Here is a 24,566-nt window from a genome sequence, read left to right on the forward strand (position 1 = left end):
TTTGCAAATGGAACCTGGGAGGGATGAAGGTGGATGGCTGATGCAACCTAAGGAAGATGATAAAAATACTGAACGCTGCTCTGTAATTAGGTCAGCCATTACTGTTGGTGAGTGATTTTAAATTAATAATGTATGCTGGTATCATTTGAAGGTGGATATCATGATACTAACCCTGAAGGGGGGAAAAAGGTTCCATTAAAAAGGGCACTACTAGTTGTGTTGATTATATACAGGACTTCACTATTGAGTCTTTTATTTTAATGTTTTTTCGGTTTAGGGAAAGCAAGAGTTAAATGAACATTGACAAGATCAGAGGAACTGCAGAAGACTGGATTGTACATATGGACTTTATTTTATAATATATGGTTTAATGTTGATGAACATATAAGCCACTGAGTGCTGTACAGAGCAGAACATCTAATTGTGAAAGGTCAATACCCTCTGGTGTATAGAGCACCGGCCAATGAAGTTGGTGTTAGAATTGTTTAGATGGAGTTACATATATATTTTGTTTATCGCAAGTAGGAGGAGTGCCCATACCTTTTGAAATGTATCTATCACAAACTGCTTTTATGAAATGCCTGCTCATGTATAGTCAGCACAACTTATACCACCTAATAGATATAACGTAACTGGTAATTTCATTGTTTTTAATCACTCATTTTGTTATGTCAATTTTACTGTAGAGTCAAGTGAAAGTCAGCTTAGTAGTAAAGGTAAGTTGTGAAGCAAGAATCAATAAAGCATATCAAATGTATTTCAAAAAGTTACTAACGTGAATATAAACATTTTATTTTCAGTATCAGAAGCAGAGTCCTCCAAAGATATCAAGCAAGGTAAGACACTGGGTTTTCTAGCTTAAAGAAAACAAATTATCAGTATGTTTTTAGTTGATAACTTTTTTTTTTTTTTGCAAACTGCAGCAGGGGTTTCACCACTGGCTTTGCCTTCTCATGTGCCATTTCTTCTGATTGGTGGAGGCACAGCTTCATTCGCTGCAGCTCGATCCATACGTGCTCGGGATCCAGGAGCAAAGGTGAACATAAGTGAACTTATCTTATTGTATGTAGAAAATGCTCAGTCTTTCTCTGGTTAATAGGTTGCCAACAAAACAATCTCAAGTCTTGTTTTATGTAGTCCCCGGTAATAGGAATACAGTGGCGCCGGGCGGCCGCTCTGTGCATGCGCATACGAATTTAATAGTGAAACGGGGTGGAAGTTGGCGGGGCTATCAGAGGGTTTGCCTGGTTTCGAAATTGCCAAAATAATTGCTTTTGTGAATTCTTCATGTAGAGTTCCATCTTGGATTGCTTGGTTGAACAATTTTGACAAATGAGGGGCTAAGGTTGTTTGAAAAGCTTTATAATACTCATTTGAGAAACCGTCAATTCCTTGAGATGTATTACTTTAGACTTTTTTTACCTGATTACTTGAATAATTTCTGGTATGGTTATCTCTGCATTCAATGCTAATTTTTGTGCCCCACAAGAATGAACCAAGCATTATTCATAGAGCAAATCACTATGAGGTAGCGACCATTAGTATCATTTGGATTTTAGAACATGGTGTACAGCGTTAGCTAATTTAGAGTGAAAACCGAGCATGATTCCTCTTTTTTCTTTTTTTTTTTTTTTTTCTTTTTTTTATTTAATTGCGGGTGCAATTTAACAGGTGATGGTAAGAAGGGTGATGAGTATGGTATTTTAAAATTGAAAGTTCATTATAACATCTCTGCAATTGCATCTGGTAGAAACATTGGTTTGGGCAGATAGTGTATGCGTTCAATGAATAGTTCTATGTCAAATAAGGAGGAAGTTTCTGCTTTAGAATTTTCAGGGCATAAGGTTTAAGGTTAGATTAAGAGACAGATCGTCAAGATCTCTGGTTTTGCATTTGATCCAAGTAATATCAGATGAATGAGAGTCCAGGACATCAATTACTTTGTTAAGCTCTAATGTAAGATCAGCCGCTTTTTCCTCAGTGGAAGCTATTCTTGATCCCAGATCGTCTATTTGGGATTGTAAATTATTGTTGATGACCTGGAGTTGTTATCAGTGATTGTATCAAGGAAAGTAAATATATATTGGCTGCTTCAGATAATCATATACAAAAAGACTGTGCTGATATGATGATTAATAATACCTATTGCTATACAGGTGGCACGCGATTCCAATACTACTATACAAATATACAACATATAACCCAGATCGCGCTGCTGCTTTAAGCAAGTCCTTGCCACTGGTTCTGGAGGTGTGTTTAGCTTCTAAGGGTACAATGGTTAATTTGCATATATTCAGCAGTGGTGCCTGGGAGACATCTCGAGCTCACTCCAACCTGAATTATCGCAAATTCTTTCTGTTTTAGGAAAGCAAACTTTTGTTGATCAATTGTCCATACAGACTTTCTCCAGTCCCATATACTTCTTCAAGCAATAATAGTGGCTATTCAATAATGCGTATGTTTCTGTGTGAAATTCACCTCCACCACACCCTTATGACTGGGCACTCACCCTTATCCACAGACCCTCAGTTAGATGGGTCTATTGCGCCTTGGGATACTCTCAGGCGATCCCCAGCCTCAAACGATCCACAACTTGAATAGTATGCAAGTTCTTCATAAAGCAAACACCTCAAAATAAAAGCACATGCCCTCTCATAGCGTAAAACCGTTCAGTAATTTATTAAAATTGCACACTCACATATCCAGAAAGTACTACAGCGCATAGAGTTTTATGTATATGGTGGCCACCATGTTTGTTTTATGCCATATGATGGCCACCAGGCTGGGCATAGACTAGGACCGAAATCCCGAGACCGTCATCCCTCACGCCGTCCGTGCACCACGCTAAACCACTTCCTCATCAGAGACCCCGCCCAACTTCTTTCGTCGATTACGACTCATCAGGAGCATGTCCAATGAGGTGAGTAGGTGTTACTACGAGCGCTACCCCTCCCGCATGCCATCCTCTACTTTCCCCCAATGGAGGCGCACCACGGCCGGAGGTAAACAAAAGCAGAGGGACTCCGTACGCCGTCACCCTTCGCGCGTGCGCACATTACCCCGCCGGACCCAGCCGTACTTGCTCTGTACCCTGCACCACCATAACATCACCAAGGGGGTTGGGCCACAGGCTCCGATCACAATGTGCATACACATACATACAGTACATTTTGCAAATGCATAAAACATACATAACCAACTTAACCCCCCCCCCCCCCCCCGTGCTAACTTTCTATATCCCTCTGCGCACCGCTTCACCCCCAGGGACGGAGAAAGGGCACTTGTTTGTTTACTGGCTGGGAGTGGGCGGGGAACTCTCGCGCACACTCCAGCCAGCCCGCACAGCAGGTGACTAATTGGACGTTAGGAACAAGCGTTCCTAAATCCAATTAGCCTCGCCGATTGCGAGTAGAATGAAGACGGCTTCAAACAGAAGCCGTCTTCATTCAAAACAATGTAAGATAAACAAGCGTGCTCGCGACTCGCGAGCGCACACACACCCCGGCTCTGCAGTACAATGATTGGTTATGGGGACTCCAGTCCCCAATAACCAATCATAGTACATAAATACTGGATTGGAAGCAGCGCTGAAAGGTAAAAATCGCGCTGGTGTTTCAGGGGTAAAACCCCTCAGTTGTGAAATGGTTAAACCCTAAAAAAGCTTCTAAAAGTTGCAGAATATATCCATACTTATAATTGTTAGAATATATACCTCACGCCATCTGCACTACTTTATGGGTAATTACTTTTGTGCTATATTGTATATATTGTAACAATTATAAGTGTGGAAATATTCTGCAACTTTTAGAAGCTTTTTTTAGGGTTTAAGTATGTTTTTATGTATTTGTGATTGAAGCCTGTGGCTCAACCCCCTTGTTGACGTTATGCTGGTGCAGCGTACAGAGCAAGTACGGCTGGGTCCAGCGGGGTAATGTGTGAAGGGTGATGGCGTCCCTCTGCTTTTGCTTACCTCCGGCCGTGGTGCGCCTCCATTGGGGGAAAGTAGAGGATGACGTGCGGGAGGGGAGGGGTAGCGCTCGTACTTTAGTAACACCTACTCACCTCATTGGACATGCTCCTGATGAGTCGTAATCGACGAATCTAGTCGGGCGGGGTCTCTGATGTGGAAGTGGTTCACCGTGGTGCACGGATGGTGTGAGGGATGACGGTCTCGGGATTTCGGTCCTAGTCTATGCCCAGCCTGGTGGCCACCATATGGGGAAGAGCCCATACATATAACTATGCGCTGTAGTACTTTCTGGACATGTGAGTGTGCAATTTTAATATTTTATTAAATTACTGAACGGTTTTAAGCTATGAGAGGCCATGTGCTTTTATTTTGAGGTGTTTGCTTTATGAAGAACTTGCATACTATTCAAGATGTGGATAGTTTGAGGCTGCGGATCGCCTGAGAGTATCCCAAGGTGCAATAGACCCATCTAACTGAGGGTCCGCGGCTAAGGGTGAGTGCCCAGTCTTAAAGAGACTCTGTAACTTCAAAAAGATCCCCTGGGGGGTACTCACCTCGGGTGGGGGAAGCCTCCGGATCCTAATGAGGCTTCCCACGCCGTCCTCCGTCCCACGGGGGTCTCGCTGCAGCCCTCTGAACAGCCGGCGACAGGCCCGACTGTAATTTCAATATTAACCTTTGCTGGCTCCAGCGGGGGCGCTGTGGCTGCTTTCGGCTTTCGGCTCGGAAATAGACAGAAATACCCGATCTCCGTCGAGTCCGCTCTACTGCGCAGGCGCCGGAGACTTGCGCCTGCGCAGTACAGCGGACCCGACGGCGATCGGGTATTCCCGCCTACTTCGGGGCCGTCAGAGCGCCTGCGCAGGAGCCAGGAAGGTAAATATTACGTCACGGCTGTAGGGAGGGCTGCAGCGAGACCCCTGAGGGACGGAGGACGGCGTGGGAAGCCTCAGGATCCTGAGGCTTCCCCCACCCGAGGTGAGTACCCCCCAGGGGACGTTTTGCCGTTACAGTTCCTCTTTAAGGGTGTGGTGGAGGTGAATTTCACACAGAAACTTACGCATTATTGAATGCCCACTATTATTGCTTGAAGTATATGGGACTGGAGAAAGTCTGTATGGACAAATGATCCTAATACTTAGTGGCAAGGACTTGCTTAAAGGGAACCTAAACTGAGAAGGATACAGATTTTTCCTTATAAAATAATACCAGTTGCCTGACTCTCCTGCTGATCCTGTCTCTCTAATACTTTTGGCCACAGCCCCTGAACATGCATGCAGATCAGGTGCTCTGACTGAAGTCAGACTGGATTAGCTGCATGCCTGTTTCAGGTGTGAGATCCAGATACTACTGCAGCAAATTGATCAGCAGGACTGCCAGGCAACTGATATTGTTTAAAGGGGAACTGAAGTGAGAGGTATTTGGAGGCTGCCATGTTTATTTCCTTTTAAGCAATACCAGTTGCCTGGCAGCCCTGCTGATCCTCTGCCTCTAATACTATTAGCCATAGCCCCTGAACAAGCATGCAGCAGATCAGGTGTTTCAGACTTTAAAGTCAGATCTGACAAGACTAGCTGCATGCTTGTTTCTGGTGTTATTCAGATACTACTGCAGAGAAATAGACCAGCAGGGCTGCCAGGCAACTGGTATAGATTAAAAGGAAATAAATATGGCAGCCTCCATATACCTCTTACTTCAGTTCCCCTTTAAAAGGAAGCATCCATATCCTTCTTCTCAGTTTAGGTTCCCTTTAAAGCAGCAGGGCAATCTGGGTTATATGTTGCTTCAGATAATGTCTAATCAGACACAGGAAAGAGCTCTATGGGATCTCTGTGTGGATGTCCCTCATGTGACTCCATGTGGCCTACCTTATTCGGAGTATCAAACAGGCGCTGCCTTGTCTTTTTGCAGGGCTGTGAGAGGCAGGTGAGGCAGACTCCGGAGTAAAGAGGGTGCCCAGATGATCACTAGCTGGGAAGACTGGTCTGCTGAATGTCTCCTCATGTTGTGAGCCGCTGGGGAAAGGAGGATCAGCGATTGTGAGTGCTGAGTGCTGAGAGCTTGTTCTGCCTTGGAGCCGGCGCCATCTTGGGTTTTTGCTGCCCGCTGGGTCTTTAGGGCAAAAAATTCAGTGAGTTTCTACAGCCAAATGTTTTTTCTTACATTTGTGGGAGGCTTTGGTCTCCATCTGCTGTTCCTCCATTCTGAGCAGGTTAATCCCAGGGAAGGGGAGATTTGAGCTGCTTAAAGAGTAACTGTCAGGCTGCAAAAGCTAATTTAAACCTCTATTCTCCTGTGTTAAACAGTTTAGAAGGAAGCCAAAAAGGCAACACTGAAGATAAAAATCTCTTTCATTTGATGTGTGCTTATCAGCAAAGCTGTTATGGCCCATACTCACGAGGGACTTTTGTCGCCTCAACACGCGGCGCGCGCGTGTTGCGGCGACAGGTCGCCCGTGAGTATGGGCCGTCGCACACGCGCGCGCACCCCGAACTGTCGCCCGCCGCTCTTGTCGCCATGCGATTGAAAGTTTCGCACCGCCGCACCTCCGCTGCAACTGTCGCTAGTCCGCGTGAGTACGCGGACTAGCGACAGCAACCTCCATAGAGGTGAATGAAGCTTCCGGTGGGGGGAGGAGGAACGTCGGCGACAGCTTCCGTCTCGCCGCTGGTCCCTCTTCCGCGTGTGTACGCGGAGGGACCTGGAGAGAAGCTGTCGCCGGCCTGTCGCTAGCACGCTCACGTGTGCTGGCGACAGGCCACTTCTGCAGCCTTGAGTACGGGCCATTAGACCCAAGCTCTTAAGAAGCCGAAAGCCGCATACCATACTGCAGAGCATTCTGGGGCCCTCCCCTCGGCTGCTAATGAGAAGTTACAGGGTCAAGTTACAATAGCATGTAACTCAGTCCAGCGCACAGCACTGATAAATCTCCGGGCAGAGTACACTGCAGGAGTCCGCTATTGTTCCTAGCCATATGGCTAATTAATATTCACTGCACAGTACTGTTATTCAGTACGAGCTTTTCTGTGAGTGGAATCATCAGGAAGCAGGCAGGACATGACCACACATTTGGCTTCATAGGAGACAGACAAACATGGAACCTGCCATGAGCTGTCAGGAGCATCAATCTCTGCATATACTATATAAAAATTCTGTGAAATCCAAACGTGGACAGTGAAATGCATATGTAATGTAAGTACAGCCAATATTTAGCTACTGATATATGTGTTTATTTTCTCTGAGACCTTATACCTAACAGCTCCTCTTTAATTGAGCTGAGGGAGAGGCTAATGGCTAAGGCTAGGCCCACACTGGTCTGTTTACAGGTCAGATCCGTTTGAAACGGATACGTTTTTTCCCTCCGGTTTTAACTTTTTAAATATATTTGCAGCATACATTTTTAGTCCATGGAAACGTATGCCCAGAACCAGGGCCCGCCAAACTGGAGAGGGAAGCAGCCAGGACGAGGGTGACAGCGGTCGGCGGGGTCCCCCGTTCCCGATCCCCTCCAGCTAAAGTTGTTAAAATGTAATGTCAGCAGAGAGCGGGGACGCTTACTTTCTCTCTGCATTCCACCACTTGCTGCTTGACTTCCACCACTTGCTGCTTGATAGAAGGTAAGCTCTCTGGCTCGCTGCGGACATTACATTTAACATCTTTTGCACAAATGGCTGGAGGGGGAGCGGGGGACCCAGGTGAGGGGGGTGACCCCGCTGACTGCTGCTACTCCCATCCTGGCTGCTTCCCCATCTAGCCTATACCTGGGGACACCACCTAAGCTGAGGGGAGCAGGCAGTAGGCAAAACAGATCTCCCTCCGTGTCTGTGTAGAGAGAGATCCGTTTTTGCATCGCCTGCCACTACCCCCCCCCCCCCCCCCCATGTATCTGGATCCATGTGTGGTCCGTGAAGTCCTGACAAGTCCGGACCCTGTGTTCAGTTTTTCAAAACTGATCCCTGGGACGTACACGGAAACTGAGTGAAGACTGCTGCTATTTTTAACATTTGTATCCGTGGCTCCGTTTTTCATCCGAGCCAAAAAACAGAGCCACAGATACGTTTTTAAAATAAGTGTGAACCTACTCTAAAAGTATTAGTCAGAAGATCAGCTGCATAGCCAGGCAACTGGTATTGCTTAAAATAAATAAATATGGCAGCCTCTATATCCCTCTTGCTTCAGTTGTCCTTTTAATATAGCTTTAACCACTTTACCACCAGCAGTGCGTATATCTACGCTCCTTTTTACACCCTTTCTCCACCAGGAGCGTAGATATACGCACCTCCCGCCGCTGTCCGCGCTCTTGCACGCCGCCGGCCGCTCACCCGGAGATCAATGAACGGGAAAACCCGTTCCCGTTCGTTGATCTCAGCCCCCAGCAATGATCAGCTGCTTCTATGAGAAGCAGCGCGATCATTGTGAAAAAAAAAAAAAGTTTCCCAGCCTCATTGAACATCCTGTAAGTGTACTTCCAATGCTTACAGGTCGCATGAACAAAAAATTACTGTGGCCATCTTGTGGCCAAATAGTAAAACTACATCCAAAACCTAACTCATTACCTCCCACACTCCCCAATTTATTTATTTTTTGTAATAAAAAGAAAAAAAAATACAATTAAAAAAAAACCATAAATAGTTACCTTAGGGACTGAACTCTTTAAATATTTATGTCAAGAGGGTACAACACTGTTGCTTTTTAAACTATGGGCTTGTAATTAGGGATGGACGCAAAACTGAAAAAAAATGCACCTTTATTTCCAAATAAAATATTGGCGCCAAACATTGTGATAGGGACATAATTTAAACGGTGTAATAACCGGGACAAATGGGCAAATTTCATGGATTTTAATTACAGTATCCTGCATTATTTAAAAACTATAATGGCCGAAAACTGAAAAAAAAATCTCCCACGTTTTTTCCTATTTTCCCATTAAAACACATTTAGAATAAAATAATTCTTGGCATAATGTCCCACATAAAGAAAGCCTAATTGGTGGCAAAAAAACAAGATATAGTTCATTTAATTGCGATAAGTAATAATAAAGTTCTAGACGAATGAATGGCAGGAGCGCTGAAAGGTGAAAATTGCTCTGGTGCTCAAGGGGTAAAACCCCTCAGTTGTGAAGTGGTTAAAATGCCTAATCATTGGCAGTGATGAGATGCCTTTTGTGTTACACACTACATACATATAACAAGATTGTAATATGCAAATTAGAGGCGTCTGAGTCGGTGGCATCCTACAAAATATGGCTCCACTACCTCCTTGCTGACATCCATCCATCTGGACTATCCAGGGTTGCACGGCACTCACAACCATTTCTGCTTGTGAGCATTGGTTAGGGGTGGCCAAATAGGTTTATGCATAACTGCAATCCACTAGAGGATCTGAATCTTAAAGGGATACTTAGTCCTGTAATTAAAAAAAAAAAATACAGTTTTACCCACCTGGGGCTTCTACCAGCCCCCTGCAGCCGTCCAGGGCCCTCGCAGTCACTCACAGATCCTCCTGTCCCATGCTGCCAGCTAGTTTCTTTTTCATCCAACAGGCTTAATGTGCCTACGCAGGCCTGGCCACAGGCCCGGATTTCTGCAAAGGCCATGGCCTAGGGCGATAAAATCAGATAAGATCAGAAGGGCGGCATGACTTGGAGAGAGAAGAGGTCATATGTCAAAGTAAATCATCTCCTCTGTTCCCGCAGCGCAGCCATCCAGCGCCCTGCTCTGCACTAATAGCTGAATTCCAGAGTTCCCCAATCCCTGCACCTCTCACTTCCTGATGTGTTATAACAATCAGGATCAATCATAACTGTCACCTGATGATCCAATTATGATCGACATACAGTACAAGTGGATGTGAGAAATACCAGGGATTTACATTACAAAGCAGATAAAACTAAGTTCCGCTGAGTTCTAATGCAGGCATTCACAAACATTTCTGCTAGTTTCTTTGCCTTCTTTTTTACAGCTGTGACACTGACCCCAGCAGTTGTAAATTACACTTTCTTATCTAGCCGTAATTTATTGCTTTTTTTTCTTCCTAGCCAGTGATCTCGTCTCTGCTTAAGTTAACTCTTTCCTGACTCATTTTCTGTCCGTCGGCTCCGACCATCTATAAGAACTGCTGCAGCCTGGAATAAAAATGCTGTATGCTTCCCTTTCATTGCTAAACTGTCACTGTCACCTGAGCTGTTACTACCTCTATGCTAGTGTGTATGGTTTGGCATCCTTCTGCTTTCCTGTAGCATTAGAGCATTCTAACATCTTAGCCATCAGCAAAAGCAGAGTGTTTTGAATCGGGATGATGCCATTTATTGGCTTAAAAGAAAAAGAGTATTCTTTCTGCTAATAAGCCTTCTTCAGACTTTGTCCCCGTATACTGTCAATATGTTAGAGCACACCACCATATGTACATTCAGCATTCAAAAGAGATACGTAGATTTTTTCAGCAAATATAAATAAATGTCATTCAGATGCTTTAAAGTGGAGCTGAACTCTTGCACAGGACAGAAGGAAAACAGAGAAATGCACCCTGTATGTATTTAGAGAGCCTTTCGAATTCTTCCACATCTGTGTCTAATCACAAATTTGATATCTTCCCTGTGTCACCTGACTGCCACAGAATATAAGCTTATTTTAAAGCACAAGATGTTAATATATTTGCTTCCATGAAAGTAGGCATTAGACACACTGTCTATTTATTGCAGGATTTGTATCAGCTGTAACAAAAATGTTTTTATGTAAAGGTTATGTTGTTGCGTATCTTTTAGAGCAGAGAAGAAGTTCTGAGTTCAGGTCCACTGTAATTACAACAGAACATCCAAAGTGGCTCTTGACAGGATGTTTGCTACTTACCTGTTCTCTATTTTGGATGGGCTTCTCTACATTGCTCTGCCCTGCCACCTGTTTGTGGCTCCGACTGCAGCCAGTAGCACAGAGGACAAAGAAGCAGCGCATGCTCTGGCCACTCACGCTCTCTGTCACCTGTTTGTGGCTCTGACTGCAGCCAGTCACACAGAGGATAAAGAAGCAGCGCATGCTCTGGCCACTTGCGTTCCCTGTAATTTCCTGCTCCTGCCCAGATGTGCACAGCAACCGAGGCCAGTATAGTGTTATGCATTCTTGACAAGTACCGATCATACATCACCGTAATTTCTCAAGTATGCATGCCCAGAACAGTATCGGTTGCTGTGCACATTCGGGCAGGAGCGCAAATTTCCATCGTGAGAGGACAGAGCATCCACTGATTCTTTGTTCAATGAGGGGCACAGCAGCACAACTGAAATGAACCCATTCAAACCAGTGATCGCTTGTCAGATAGTTGGCCAGAATGTTTTTTGGTGGTGGTGGTGGTGGTGGCGGGGAGGGGGGGGGGGGGCGCTTGGTGACAGCAGGCCTAGGGCACTGGTAAGTACAAATCTGGCCCTGCATGGCCACGCGTCTCCTTGTTTGCGTTCCAGTCCGCAATAGCGTCCTGTGCAGGACGCTATTGCGGACAAGAACGCAAAGAAGGCTATGTGTGGTCAGGCCGTCGGCGAAACGGAACTAGCTGGCGGCGGGGGACCGGAGGATCCGTGAGAGATTGCGACGGCACGGGGTGGCTGCAGGGGCCTGGTAGAGGCCCCAGGTGAGTAAAACTTTATCTGCACAAACCCGTGTGTGCTCTGAGTGGGCCACAAATCTTTTAAAAGTACAATGATCACACTTACGTTTTCTTGAAATATGTAAGGATTTTATACTTCGCCCAAAGCATTCAACTATTTCACGTTTTTCAGCAGCAGAACGGTTCTTTTTTTCTTTTTTTTTTCTTTCCCATATTGCTTTGAAAATGGTGGTCTGCTTAATAAAAATCTGGAATACCCTTCCTTAGTAGTATTTCCTTTAATTAGGCTTACCTGGCAAACTCATTATCACAGGTGTCCGAGATTGATTTCAGTGAACAAAAGAACCCTGAGACACAATACCGTCCATGAGTTTTTAATTGAAAAAGAAAATATTTCATCTTTATAACACTTAAATACAAATTGCATAAGAATTTGGAATATGGTGTAGTTTACCCAGAATGACTAGGAAATTTGGTGATTATAGCTGCTATGAGGTCTTTGCTTTTAAGTGCTAGTTTCCCCCATTGACTAATGCAGTTTGCAAAACCGCTTTATTTAAAATTTACGGAACCATCCAATGTTCAATGAAATTTTCACAAGACTGCCAGAGGTGATCTTGTTCATCACTAGTCAGAACTATCGGTACTGGTGGCAAGGTAGAATTGGTTTAAATATGTTACTATTCAAGAAACCTCCCAGGAAGATTTGGCACGATTTACTGTACCTTGTGTAAGCATTTACACAGGTTCAAAGAACTGGATGTGCATACATGCATCATACATAAGCTCACAAGACTTGCTAATGGCATCATTCTGTGGCTTGGAATGTGCAAAACAGGGTGGACATGACCGGACAGGGTGCAGGTAATGTAACAATAAGTCACTTGTGTAACTGTGTGCTTTAAAGAGACTCCGTAACAAAAATTGCATCCTGTTTTTTACCATCCTACAAGTTCAAAAAGCTATTCTAATGTGCTCTGGCTTACTGCAGCACGTTCTACTATCACCATCTCTGTAATAAATTAACTTGTCTCTCTCTTGTCAGACTTGTCAGCCTGTGTCTGGAAGGCTGCCAAGTTCTTCAGTGTTGTGGTTCTGCTATAAACTCCCCCTTCCAGGCCCCTGTATGCACACTGCCTGTGTGTTATTTAGGATTAGAGCAGCTTCTCTCTTATCTTTTACAAGCTGGATAAATCGTCCTCTGAGCTGGCTGGGCTTTCACATACTAAAGAATTACAGACAAGGGCAAAGCTGTTTGCAGGAAGAAACGAGCAGCCTGAAACTTCAGTGCATGAGAACTGCAGGGGGAAAGAAACACACAAATGATCTCTTGAGATTCAAAAGGAAGGCTGTATACAGCCTGCTTGTGTATGAATGTATTTTGTATGTGTGGACATACTGTACATCAACCTACTTCCTGTTTTGGTGGCCGTTTTGTTTGTTTATAAACAAACTTTTTAAAACTGTTTTTAACCACTTTTAATGCGGCGAGGAGCGGCGAAATTGTGTCAGAGGGTAATAGGAGATGTCCCCTAACGCACTGGTATGTTTACTTTTGTGCGATTTTAACAATACAGATTCTCTTTAACAACCTGACAGCATACTGGATTCGAGTCTGATGAAGGCAGAATAGCCAAAAGCTTACTCTTATTCTTTTAACTTAGCCAATAAATGGTATCCTGATTCAAAACTTGCTTTTACTGATGGCTAAACTGGTACAATACTGTACTGCTACTATTGGGTAACTGTGTAACATTATTGTTATAGTGGTCAAAATATTAATTTGTAAAACAACTTGAAAGATACAAAAGGAATTGAGCCCTTCCCTTATGAGCTTACAATCTAAATAAATAGGCAGTAAGTAAGGGTGATAATTGGGGTGCACATCCAGAGGAGGATTTTATTCAGCAATAAGCAGATTTTTGCCAGATGTTGAAGGGGAACAGCCTAGGTTAGATTGCATGCTTGCCTGAAAAAATGAGTTTTAGGGATGCACTTTAAAGGGATCCTGAACAGGCAAAAAATTAAATCTGAACCTACCTGGGGCTTCCTCTAGGCCTCCCCCCCCCCCCATAGGCTGCAAGGTCCCTCAGCATCCTCTGGGTCCCCTCTGTTCTCCCGTTTGGTTGGAGTCGTGTGCAACTGCGCATGCGCGGCCCATCCACGCGCCAGCTCAATCATGCGCCTGTCTAGATCAAGCGCCCATCTAGTTCATCATGATCTTGCTGGGCAATCTGTAACTGGGCAATCTGGGTGTTTCAAGTCCTACACCATAAAGCCATATTAATATATGCCATGCACTGATGAGGATCAACCAATCCGAAACAGTCTGTATGCAGTCTGTAACAAACTGACACATTATTGCTTCCAGCGGTTCTGGAGATGTTTAGTTATTAGGGACAACAAAGAGATGATTTGCATATTCAGCACTGTGGGACACCCTAAAGTTGTCATCATCCGGCATGGATCAAGGGTGCTCCCAAAGGACAATTTACTACAATCAGATGTAACTGTACGAGAGTACAGGACTATAAAAATCAGGCAAGTATTCTTAAGAAAAGATTTTATGGAAAAAGGATATGAGGAAGAGCTGCTCAATAGGGCAATGAAAGAGGTACAAGAAGAAGATAGTGATCTACTACTGGTGACCCTTGTAACTTTCAATTGGTATTTTGTAAGTACATCTAGACAATACAAAAAGGTGGAGGGAGTGATCAGGGAGTATTGGCCAATATTACTCAGTGACTCAAATCTTAGAAAATGCTTACCCCCACCCCTAAATTCATATACTGCAGGGCCTACAACTTGAGGGATGAGTTGGTCCTGAGCTGTATGGACCTCCCCATAAAGAAAAAACTGCTAGTAAAGTGCCCAGTATAGCTAGTATAGTGCCCAGGATAGCTAGTGTATTGCCCCAGTATAGCTAGTATAGTGCCCAGTATAGCTAGTATAGTGCCCCATTATTGGTAGGTAGTGCCCCAGTAGAGCTAGTATATTGCACAGTATAGCTAGTATAGTGCCCAGTATAGCCAGTAAATTGCCCAGTATAGTCAGTATAGTGCCCAGTATAGCCAGTATAGTGCCCAGTATAGCAAGTATAGTGCCCAGTATAGCAAGTATAGTGCCCAGTTTAGCCAGTAAAGTGCCCAGTATAGCCAGTATAGTGCCCAGTATAGTGATCCCCCTAAGTCCCCCACCCGCCCGCAGCTCCCTCCACGGCCGCCGCTGCTATTACCTGTTCAGCCGGCGGCCGCTTCCTCTACTCCGGGTGCCCCTCTCGCTCTGCTCTCCGTGTATCACAGCAGCGCGCCCGGCGCTGCTGCTGTGACGAGGCCATAGAGAGCGGTTCCCCTGGTAACGGCGATGTGTATCGCTGTTACCAGGGGAACCGCTCTCCTCCTGCCTCGTCACAGCAGCAGCGCCGGGCGCGCTGCTGTGATACACGGAGAGCAGAGCGAGAGGGGCACCCGGAGTAGAGGAAGCGGCCGCCAGCTGAACAGGTAATAGCGGCGGCTGCAGAGGGAGCGGGGGGGGGGAGGGGGGCGCCGCGAACCAAGACCACCCAAGACCCGCATTCAAGCCGACCCCCCCCCCCCCCCCAACTTTTGACCCCCTTTTTGGGGGTCAAATATTCGGCTCGTATGCGAGTATATACGGTACTGCAGAGGTACACTTTTAACCTGCTGAGTGGTCTGGACGAGCTCAGCTCGTCCAACACCGCCAGAGGCTGCCGCTCAGGCCCTGCTGGGCCGATTTTCGTCAAATAAAGTGCAGCACACGCAGCCGGCACTTTGCCAGCCGCGTGTGCTGCCTGATCGCCGCCGCTCTGCGGCGATCCGCCGCGAGCAGCGGCGAAAGAGGGTCCCCCCAGCCGCCTGAGCCCAGCGTAGCCGGAACAAAAAGTTCCGGCCAGCGCTAAGGGCTGGATCGGAGGCGGCTGACGTCAGGACGTCGGCTGACGTCGATGATGTCACTCCGCTCGTCGCTATGGCGACGATGTAAGCAAAACAAGGAAGGCCGCTCATTGCGGCCTTCCTTGTTTATTCTGGGCGCCGGAGGCGATCGGAAGATCGCCTCCGGAGCGCCCTCTGGTGGGCTTTCATGCAGCCAACTTTCAGTTGGCTGCATGAAATAGTTTTTTTTTTTTATTTAAAAAAAACCCTCCCGCAGCCACCCTGGCGATTTAATCAGAACGCCAGGGTGGTGAGTCTTGGCTAACCAACGTCCTGAGATAGATTTGTCTTGCCCTGAATCGCACTGCATTCTGCAAGATCCATCTTGGTAAAAGGTTCACATGTATTGATTCAGGCAGCGTGCCTGAATCCTTTCATTCCTGTTTTTGTTGGAACTCATCATGGTCTTTCTGATAGGTTTCATTCATCCCTGTGTGCAATTTCCAAGCTGTGAGTTAGGACCAATGCAGCCGTTTCTCAGGATAATTAAAGGGGAACTGAAGAGAGAGGTATATGGAGGCTGTCATGTTTATTTCCTTTTAGACAATACCAGTTGCCTGGCAGCCCTGCTGATCCTCTGCCTCTAATACTATTAGCCATAGCCCCTCAACAAGCATGCAGCAGATCAGGTGTTTCAGTGGTTCAGACTTATAAGTCTGATCTGACAAGACTAGCTGCATGCTTGTTTCTGGTTTTAATCAGATACTACTGCAGAGAAATAGACCAGCAGGGCTGCCAGGCAACTGGTATTGATTAAAAGGAAATAAACATGACAGCCTCCATATACCTCTCTCTTCAGTTCCCCTTTAAACTCACATCATATGTGAGGGTGCAGTGTAGCATTAACTAAATGGATGGAATGTAACTACGTAAGATACGTTGGGTAATGTTTGATCTCCGTCTGTATTTATTTAAATAGATTTATTTATTTTTTTAAGAAAATTTAAAGAATGGTTTACATTTCAGGTCCTGATTGTGTCCGATGAAACAGAACCCCCATACATGCGACCTCCACTCTCCAAGGAACTTTGGTTCTCTGATGACCCAAACGTTACAGAGACTCTACGCTTTAAACAGTGGAATGGCAAAGAGAGAAGGTGAGAATATATAATTTGGTAGAAATGTATTAATAAAGCCCTAAAAAAAGTCATGATACTACATAAAAACACTATAACATAAAAATGTTGTATATAAAAAAGAAAATGGTAAGATTGATACATTTCTCTGTTCTGCACAGTATCTTTTTTCAGCCATCCTCTTTTTATGTTGCATCTGAGGAACTAATGTCTGCTGAAAATGGGGGGGTGTCAATCTTGACTGGAAAAAAGGTAACTCTTCTAATTTTTATATAGAAAATAAGTGTAAATGTTCTTTTTAATATGTGACTTTTCCTTCTTTGTACATTTATGTACTGCTGAGTTTGTATCATTGATGTATACAGCACCAACATTTTCCATCTGATGCAGCACTAATTGGTGAACAGGAATATGTTTCCTGAGCTAATGAGATTGATTTTTACCATTAAAAATACTTTTAGTTTCTCAGTTTATAGTGAAAAATACACTCTAGCATTATTTTAGAATCAAATATCTTTTTTTTTTTCTTTGTTTTCCCATTAAAATTCATAGAAAACAAAATTGGTCAAGGGGAAAAAATGGCATACAGTGAAAACCTAGTTTGTCTTGAAAAAAAATATATATATTTCATTTCTGTGTCATAAGTAGGGATAAAGTTATTGCTGATTAAATAAGGACATACAGTTGTGTTCAAAATTATTCAACCCCCACTTAAATTTAGTGTTTTGGCCAGCATGACATTGATTTTGATCATTTCAGTCATCTTGTTTACAATTAAATCAAAGAGGCACTTGTAAGTCAGACAAATAGAACATAACATTTATAATGACATAACCACAAATGTATTTTCTGTGCTCACATCATTATCAGTTTTATTCAACCCCCAACTGACATTCATTCTTAGTACTTAGTACAACATCCTTTTCCAGTTATAACAGCAATTAAACGTGAAGCAATGCTTGACACAAGTGTCTTGCAGCGATCTATGGGTATCTTAGCCCATTCTTCATGGGCAAAAGCCTCCAGTCCAGTCACATTCTTAGGCTTGCGCGCTGCAACTGCTTTCTTTACATCCCACCAGAGTTTCTCAATCGGATTTAAGTCTGGTGACTGCGATGGCCACTCCAAAATGTTCCAGCCTTTAATCTGCAACCATGCTCTAGTGGACTTGGAGGTATGATTGGGATCATTGTCCTGTTGAAAGGTCCAACGTCTCCCAAGCCTCAGGTTTGTGACGGACTGCATCACATTTTCTTCCAATATCTCCTGGTACTGAAGAGAATCCATGGTACTTCGCACATGCTGAAGCTTCCCTGTACCTGCAGAAGCAAAACAGCCCCAAACCATGATTGACCCCCCGCCATGCTTCACAGTAGGCAAGGTGTTCTTTTCTTCATAGGCTTTGTTCTTCCTCCTCCAAACATAGCGTTGATCCATGGGCCCAAACAGTTCTAATTTTGTTTCATCAGTCCACAGAACACTATCCTAAATCTTTTGTGGTAGTGTTCTGTGGACTTTTTAAAGTAATACATGCTACCGTTATTAAAACCCACACATTTTATTTTCCCATTTTGTCCTGGTTAATGCAATGTGTTTTTTTTGTTTGCAGTTTTGTGTCCATCACTAATTACAAACCCATAATTTATTATTATTATTTAGTATTGATATAGCGCCGACATCTTACGCAGCGCTGTACAGTATATATGTGTGTGTGTGTGTGTATATATATATATATATATATATATATATTATATATATATTATATATTATATATATATATATATATATATATATATATATATATATATATATATATATATATATTATATTGTACTGTCGCTAACTGTCCCTCAAAGGAGCTCACAATCTAATCCCTACTACTATCATATGTCTATGTATGTATTATGTAGTGTAAGTACTGTAGTCTAGGGCCAATTTAGGGGTGAGCCAATTAACTTATCTGTATGTTTTTTGGGATGTGGGAGATAACCGGAGTACCCGGAGGAAACCCACGCAGACACGGGGAGAACATACAAACTCCTTGCAGATGGTGCCCTGGCAGGGAATCGAACCGGGGACCCAGCGCTGCAAGGCGAGAGCGCTAACCACTACGCCACCGTGCTGCCCATAATTTAAAAGTAACCGTAATATAGCCTCTTGACATACATATTAAAAAAAAGTTCATCCCCTAAGGTAACTATTTATGCTCCCATATTTTTGTTGTAAGCAACAATAGCCTCTGGCTTTTCAAACTGCTCTTTTGGCGTGACAGATTCATGGCCTCTGTGTGCACAGACGTCAATATCATCACGTCCCTTTTGTCCCAAATTTTCAAAGCAAGGAGCTTTTCACATCTGGGGTCATACGACGCTCCTTGCTGCAATTATTTGATGACTTCGTTATTGGAAGCCTAAATGGTTGGACCTCACTGTCCCACAAGCTCCAGTCTGGGCTGAATACAGGAATTTGAACAAGGGGATGCTCAAGTAAAAATTGTCAACATACAGGTGGTAACCTTGGTGGAGAAGTGAGTTGATTAGCTCCATAACAATTTTCCCACTTGTGCTAATGTATTGTGGGCACCCAGCTGGCTGTAATAAGCTGTCTTTACCTTCATACATTTTGAAGGTGTATATATAGCCAGTGCCACTCTCCCGTACCTTTGTACATTTTTACCTCATACCTTGCCCCCTTGCTTGGTATGTACGGTTTCATCTGAAGTCTCCCATGAAAGGGTACAAAGGATTCATCTACAGCGATGTCACACTCTGGGGTGTAGATGTCCCTAAATGCTGCAATGAGGTGGATCAACAAGGGCCTCAGCTTGAAAAGCCTGTCAAGGGCAAGGTCGATTTTTGGAAAACTGTTGGTATTGTTAAAATATATGAATTTTGACAGCAATTCATATCCTTGCTTGCCCACTGTAGCTGGATAGAGTGGTGCATTGTGAAATGTCTTTTGACCAGTACACCCTAAGCTGTGTCTTTTGACTTATGCCCATGATCAGTGTCAGGCCAAGAAATATTTTAATTTCAGGCAGGGTGGTGGGCTCCCATTTTGTCACCATATAGCGGGTGGGGTTATCGGCTAAAAACTGTTGCGCATACAAGTTAGCCTGCTCAACTATATGCTGCAACAATTCATCTGTGAGGAATAGCTGGTAAATGTCAACTGGTGCCATATTGTCAGTAGGTATTGACACACCAGTTACAGCAGTAAAGGGTGGGCTGTTGGGTGCAGCAAGATTAGGTGGTGACCAGGTGCCTGTGAGGTACCATGGGACACACACCCTTGTCTGCGCGTGGCTCCCCTCTGCACACTGCTGCTAGCTGCAGTCATGTTGTCCACTGAGCCCCCTGCTATGGCCTCTAACTGTTCAGACGGTCCCTCATCAGCGAACTCTGGCTCCCTCCTCAAGCTCAAGATGTCGGCCCTGCAGACCCTGAACTTTCAGATCCTGAATCGGTCGGTGCCAGGGAGCCACTGGTTACCTGCTTTGCTGGAGGAAGGCAACTGCTTCATCCACAAAATGCAGTCTCCCCGCCGCTTTATACAAAGGATAGGGAAGAACAATAAAAGGGAAGAGAGAATTTTTTTTTGGGGGGGGGAGGCAAAAAGAGCAGACGAATATAGATAGAAAGAAAAGAAATAAGGGTAGGTAGATAGAGGAAATGTCCTTTTTTAAATTGCAAATTGTTTGTACTTGTTGTAACCTCTTGTTAATATATAGAAACGAAGTTCTACCTTTTTGTGCTGGTACAATCGGTTTTAAATGCCACAATTCTTTCTATTTTTTATTTTTTTTTATTTCATATGCTGGTAAGATGGATTTTAAATGCCACAATTTTAACATCGCACTTCCTAGACAACCTTGCCTCCTGGCTTCCACACATCCTGTCCTCTGACCTCCCTTGATGAGCCCACCACCTCAGCCGCCACTCAGCTTCTCTCCCTCACCAACTCCCTCGGCTTCTCTCAGCACACTAATACCTCCACACACAGTGCTGGTAATACCCTGGACCTAACTTTTTTCAAAGCCATCACCCTTACAAACCTGGACATTGCTCCATTCCCCATCGCCGACCATCACCTCCTCACTTTCACTCTCCGCCTTCCAGCACCCCCTTTCCCCTCCTCGACCTGGATGGTGGCAGAGAGATCTGTGCAACTTCGACCCCAATGTACTAGCCACATCCCTCCACTCCCTCCCCAGCCTAACCTAACCAAGTGGCAGCTCAATACAATTGATACCTCTCGGCAGCCTTCGATCATGCTGCTCTCCTGACCTTTCGTACTAACTGTCGCCCCCAACCTTGGCATACTGCTCTCACTATAAAACTACAAAAAGAGAAATGAGCTGCAGAACACAAATAGAGGATATCCTGCCACAACTATGACTTCCTGGGGTTCAAGAACAAGTTGCAGACGTACCATACTGCCCTCGCTGATGGCAAACAGAAATGCTTCACTGGTCTGATCGCTACCCAAGCCTCCAACACATGTCATCTTTTTGCCACCTCAGTGCCCTACTCAACCCCACACCTCCCTCCCCCAACCTCCACCCTCTCAGCCACTGACCTATCTTTATCAACAAAATTGCCACCATCCGCATGGACATCTCTCTCCTCCACTCCATCGCCCCCTCCTCCTCTCCCAACTCTACTCCTATTTCTTTCCCCCACCTTCCCTCCTGTCAGTGGAGGAAGTTAGCCAGGTGTTGGCAACTTCACCTGACACTTCCTGCCCCCTAGATCCGATGCCATCCAATTCCCTCCACTCAAATTTTCCAGATCTGGCCCCGTTCTCACCCACCTGTTCAACCTCTCCTTCTCCACCGGCACCTTTCCCTCCATATTCAAACAAGCCACTGTGCTTCTCCTACTGAAGAAATCTTCACTCGATCCCACACTGCCAACTGCCCAACTATTGCCTAATCTCCCTCCTCCCCTTTGCCTCGAAAATTCTCAAATGCCTGGCCCAACAATGCTTGACCCACTTCTTCAGTTCCAACTCCCTTCTCGATCCCCTCCAATCTGGTTTTCGTTCAGCCCGTTCTACAGAAACTGCCCTCACCAAAGTGATCAATGCCCTTGCCAAAGCCGAAGGTAAAAACTCCATCCTGCTCCTCCTGGACCTCTCCTTGGCATTTGACACTGTGGACCACTCCCTCCTCCTCCACTCCCTGCAGTCAGTGGGCATTCAGGACCTAGCCTTAGCCTGGATCTCCTCCTACCTCTCCAGCTGCTCCTTCACAACATCCTTCAATGGCTTCTCACCCACCCCACGCCCCTCTCAGTTGGTTTTCCCCAAAGTTCCATCCTGGGACCTTTACTGTTCTCCCTCTACACTACCCTAATTGGGAAATTCATCTTCTCCATGGGCTTCAACTACAGAGTTTAAAAATTCTGTGCTTCTCCCTCTACACTGCCCAATTGGGAAATTCATCTTCTCCATGGGCTTCAACTACAGAGTTTCTGTGCTTGGCCTACAAATCAGTGCACAGGACCTGCCCGATCTACATATCCAGTCTTGTCCAAAGGCATATACCGCCCCACCCTTCTCCGATCCTCCAACATCCTGCGCCTAGTTACACAGCGCATATCTTATTCCCATGCACGATTGCAGGACTTCATTAGGGCTGCCTACACTCTCTGGAACTCGCTCCCACTAGCTATCAGACTCGCTCCCAGCTAATATCTTCAAACAAGCCCTCAAGACTCACCTTTTCATGCTCTCGTACCCCCCTACATCAGCATCATAATACGTTCTGCTTGGCACCCTCTCAACAGATGCACGTATCGTCTCAACCCCCACCCTTTAGATTGTAAGCCTCTGGCAGGTTTCTCCTCAATGTTTCCAGCTTGATTATGCAATCTTACTGTCTGTCACCCCTCTTGTGGACTAGAACCGTCTCTGTTTTGGCCAATGACACTGAACTACTGTTATCAAAGACATTTGCATGATATTGTTTTTAGTGAGCTACTTGTATGTCCTACCTTGTATGTTAACCCTTTTATATATTGTGCAGCGCTGTGTAATATGTTGGCACTTTATAAATACTATAAATAATAATAATAATTCTCTTTAGCTTATAACAAATGTATGTACTCTGCATGGTCACATTTGAACTCTGGATTTACGATGTCTCCCCCATCACCCGGAGTCTGTGGAAATGTGATGTTTTAGTATCACATGTGGTCTTATCTATTTGTCATAAATTAGCTAGCATCCCTGTGAAACCCTCCTGAAGTTCTAATTGAGGCGTCTATTTACATTTATTTATGTTTGCTAAAGATTTTTTCTCCTCCAAGTGTCCAGCGTCTATAAGTTGGGTGTTGTAACATCTTGTTAAAATACAGGAACTACAGTGGGATGCGAAAGTTTGGGCAACGTTAATCGTCATGATTTTCCTGTATAAATCGTTGGTTGTTAGAATAAAAAATGTCAGTTAAATATATCATATAGGAGACACGCACAGTGATATTTGAGAAGTGAAATGAACTTTATTGGATTTACAGAAAGGGTGCAATAATTGTTTAACCACTTTACCCCCGCGCGTACGGATTTCTCCGCCCCTTTTTCCATCCTTTCACCCCCAGGGACGGAGAAATCCGTACTCTGCGCACTCCCGCCGCTGTCCGCGCTCCCGCTTGTAAACACGCCGCCCGCCGCTAGTAAACACGCCGCCGCCCGCTCGCCCAGAGATCAACGAACGGGAAAATCCATTCCCGTTCGTTGATCTCAGCCCCGCAATGATCTGCTGCCGCTCGGCTGAGCAGCGCGATCATTGTGAAAAATAACAAAGTCCCAGCCTCTTTCTACTTCCTGCAAGCGTCCGGAAGGACGCTTGCAGGTCGCCTGAAACTAATTTGTAATGTTGCCATCTTGTGGCCAAATAGTAAAACTACACCCTAACCATTTTTTACACACAAATAAACTTGTTTTACACAAAAAATTAACTCCTTACCTCCCACACTCCCCAATTTTTTTTTTTGTAATTAAAAAAAAAAATGTACAATTTAAAAAAAATACATAAATAGTTACCTTAGGGACTGAACTTTTTAAATATTTATGTCAAGAGGGTATAACACTGTTACTTTATAAACTATGGGCTTGTAATTCGGGATGGACGCAAAACTGAAAAAAATGCACCTTTATTTCCAATTAAAATATTGGCGGCAAACATTGTGATGGACATAATTTAAACGGTTTTATAACCGGGATAAATAGGCATATACATTTAATGGGTTTTAATTACAGTAGCATGCATTATTTAAAAACTATAAAGGCCGAAAACTGAAAAATAATTTTTTTCCCCACATTTTTTCCTATTTTCCCATTAAAACACATTTACAAATTATTCTTATTAATTACAAAATTATTTATTCTTTTTTTTATTATTTTTTTTTTTTATTATTTATTTATTTATTATTTATTCAAAATTAATTATTCTTTTAATTACAAAAACAAATTATTCTTGGCATAATGTCCCACCTAAAGAAAGCCTAATTGGTGGCGAAAAAAACAAGATATAGTTCATTTCATTGCGATAAGTAATGATAAAATTATAGACGAATGAATGGAAGGAGCGCTGAAAGGTGAAAATTGCTCTGGTGGTCAGGGGGTAAAACCCCTCAGTTGGGAAGTGGTTAAATACAATTAGGCAGGTGCATACATTTGGGCAGTGTTGTTATGTTATTAATTGCAAAACCTTTAGAACTAATTATTGGAACTCAAATTGGCTTGGTAAGCTCAGTGACCCCTATATTACATACACAGGTGAATACAATTATAAGAAAGAGTATTTAAAGGGGCTCAATTGTAAGTTTCCCTCTTCTTTTTATATTTATTTTAAGAGAGGCAACATGGGGGTCTCAAAAGAACTCTCAAATGGCCTGAAGACAAAGATTGTTCATCATCATGGTTTAGGGGAAGGATACAGAAAGCTGTCTCAGAGATTCAAGCTGCCTG

The 24,566-nt window shown here is 44.2% G+C and overlaps 1 protein-coding gene across 1 annotated transcript in view; it reads left to right on the forward strand.

The window, feature by feature from the left end:
- Nucleotides 1-24,566, forward strand: part of AIFM1 (apoptosis inducing factor mitochondria associated 1) — a 200,237-nt gene that overhangs the window by 75,278 nt on the left and 100,393 nt on the right. The window contains exons 4-8 of the mRNA XM_068248075.1: nt 687-716; nt 801-836; nt 924-1,036; nt 16,486-16,616; nt 16,757-16,847. Coding sequence (XP_068104176.1) covers nt 687-716; nt 801-836; nt 924-1,036; nt 16,486-16,616; nt 16,757-16,847 — 401 coding nt within the window. The remainder of the gene's footprint in view (nt 1-686; nt 717-800; nt 837-923; nt 1,037-16,485; nt 16,617-16,756; nt 16,848-24,566) is intronic.

The sequence above is a fragment of the Hyperolius riggenbachi genome, chromosome 8, assembly GCF_040937935.1.
Source record: "Hyperolius riggenbachi isolate aHypRig1 chromosome 8, aHypRig1.pri, whole genome shotgun sequence".
NCBI lineage: Eukaryota > Metazoa > Chordata > Amphibia > Anura > Hyperoliidae > Hyperolius > Hyperolius riggenbachi.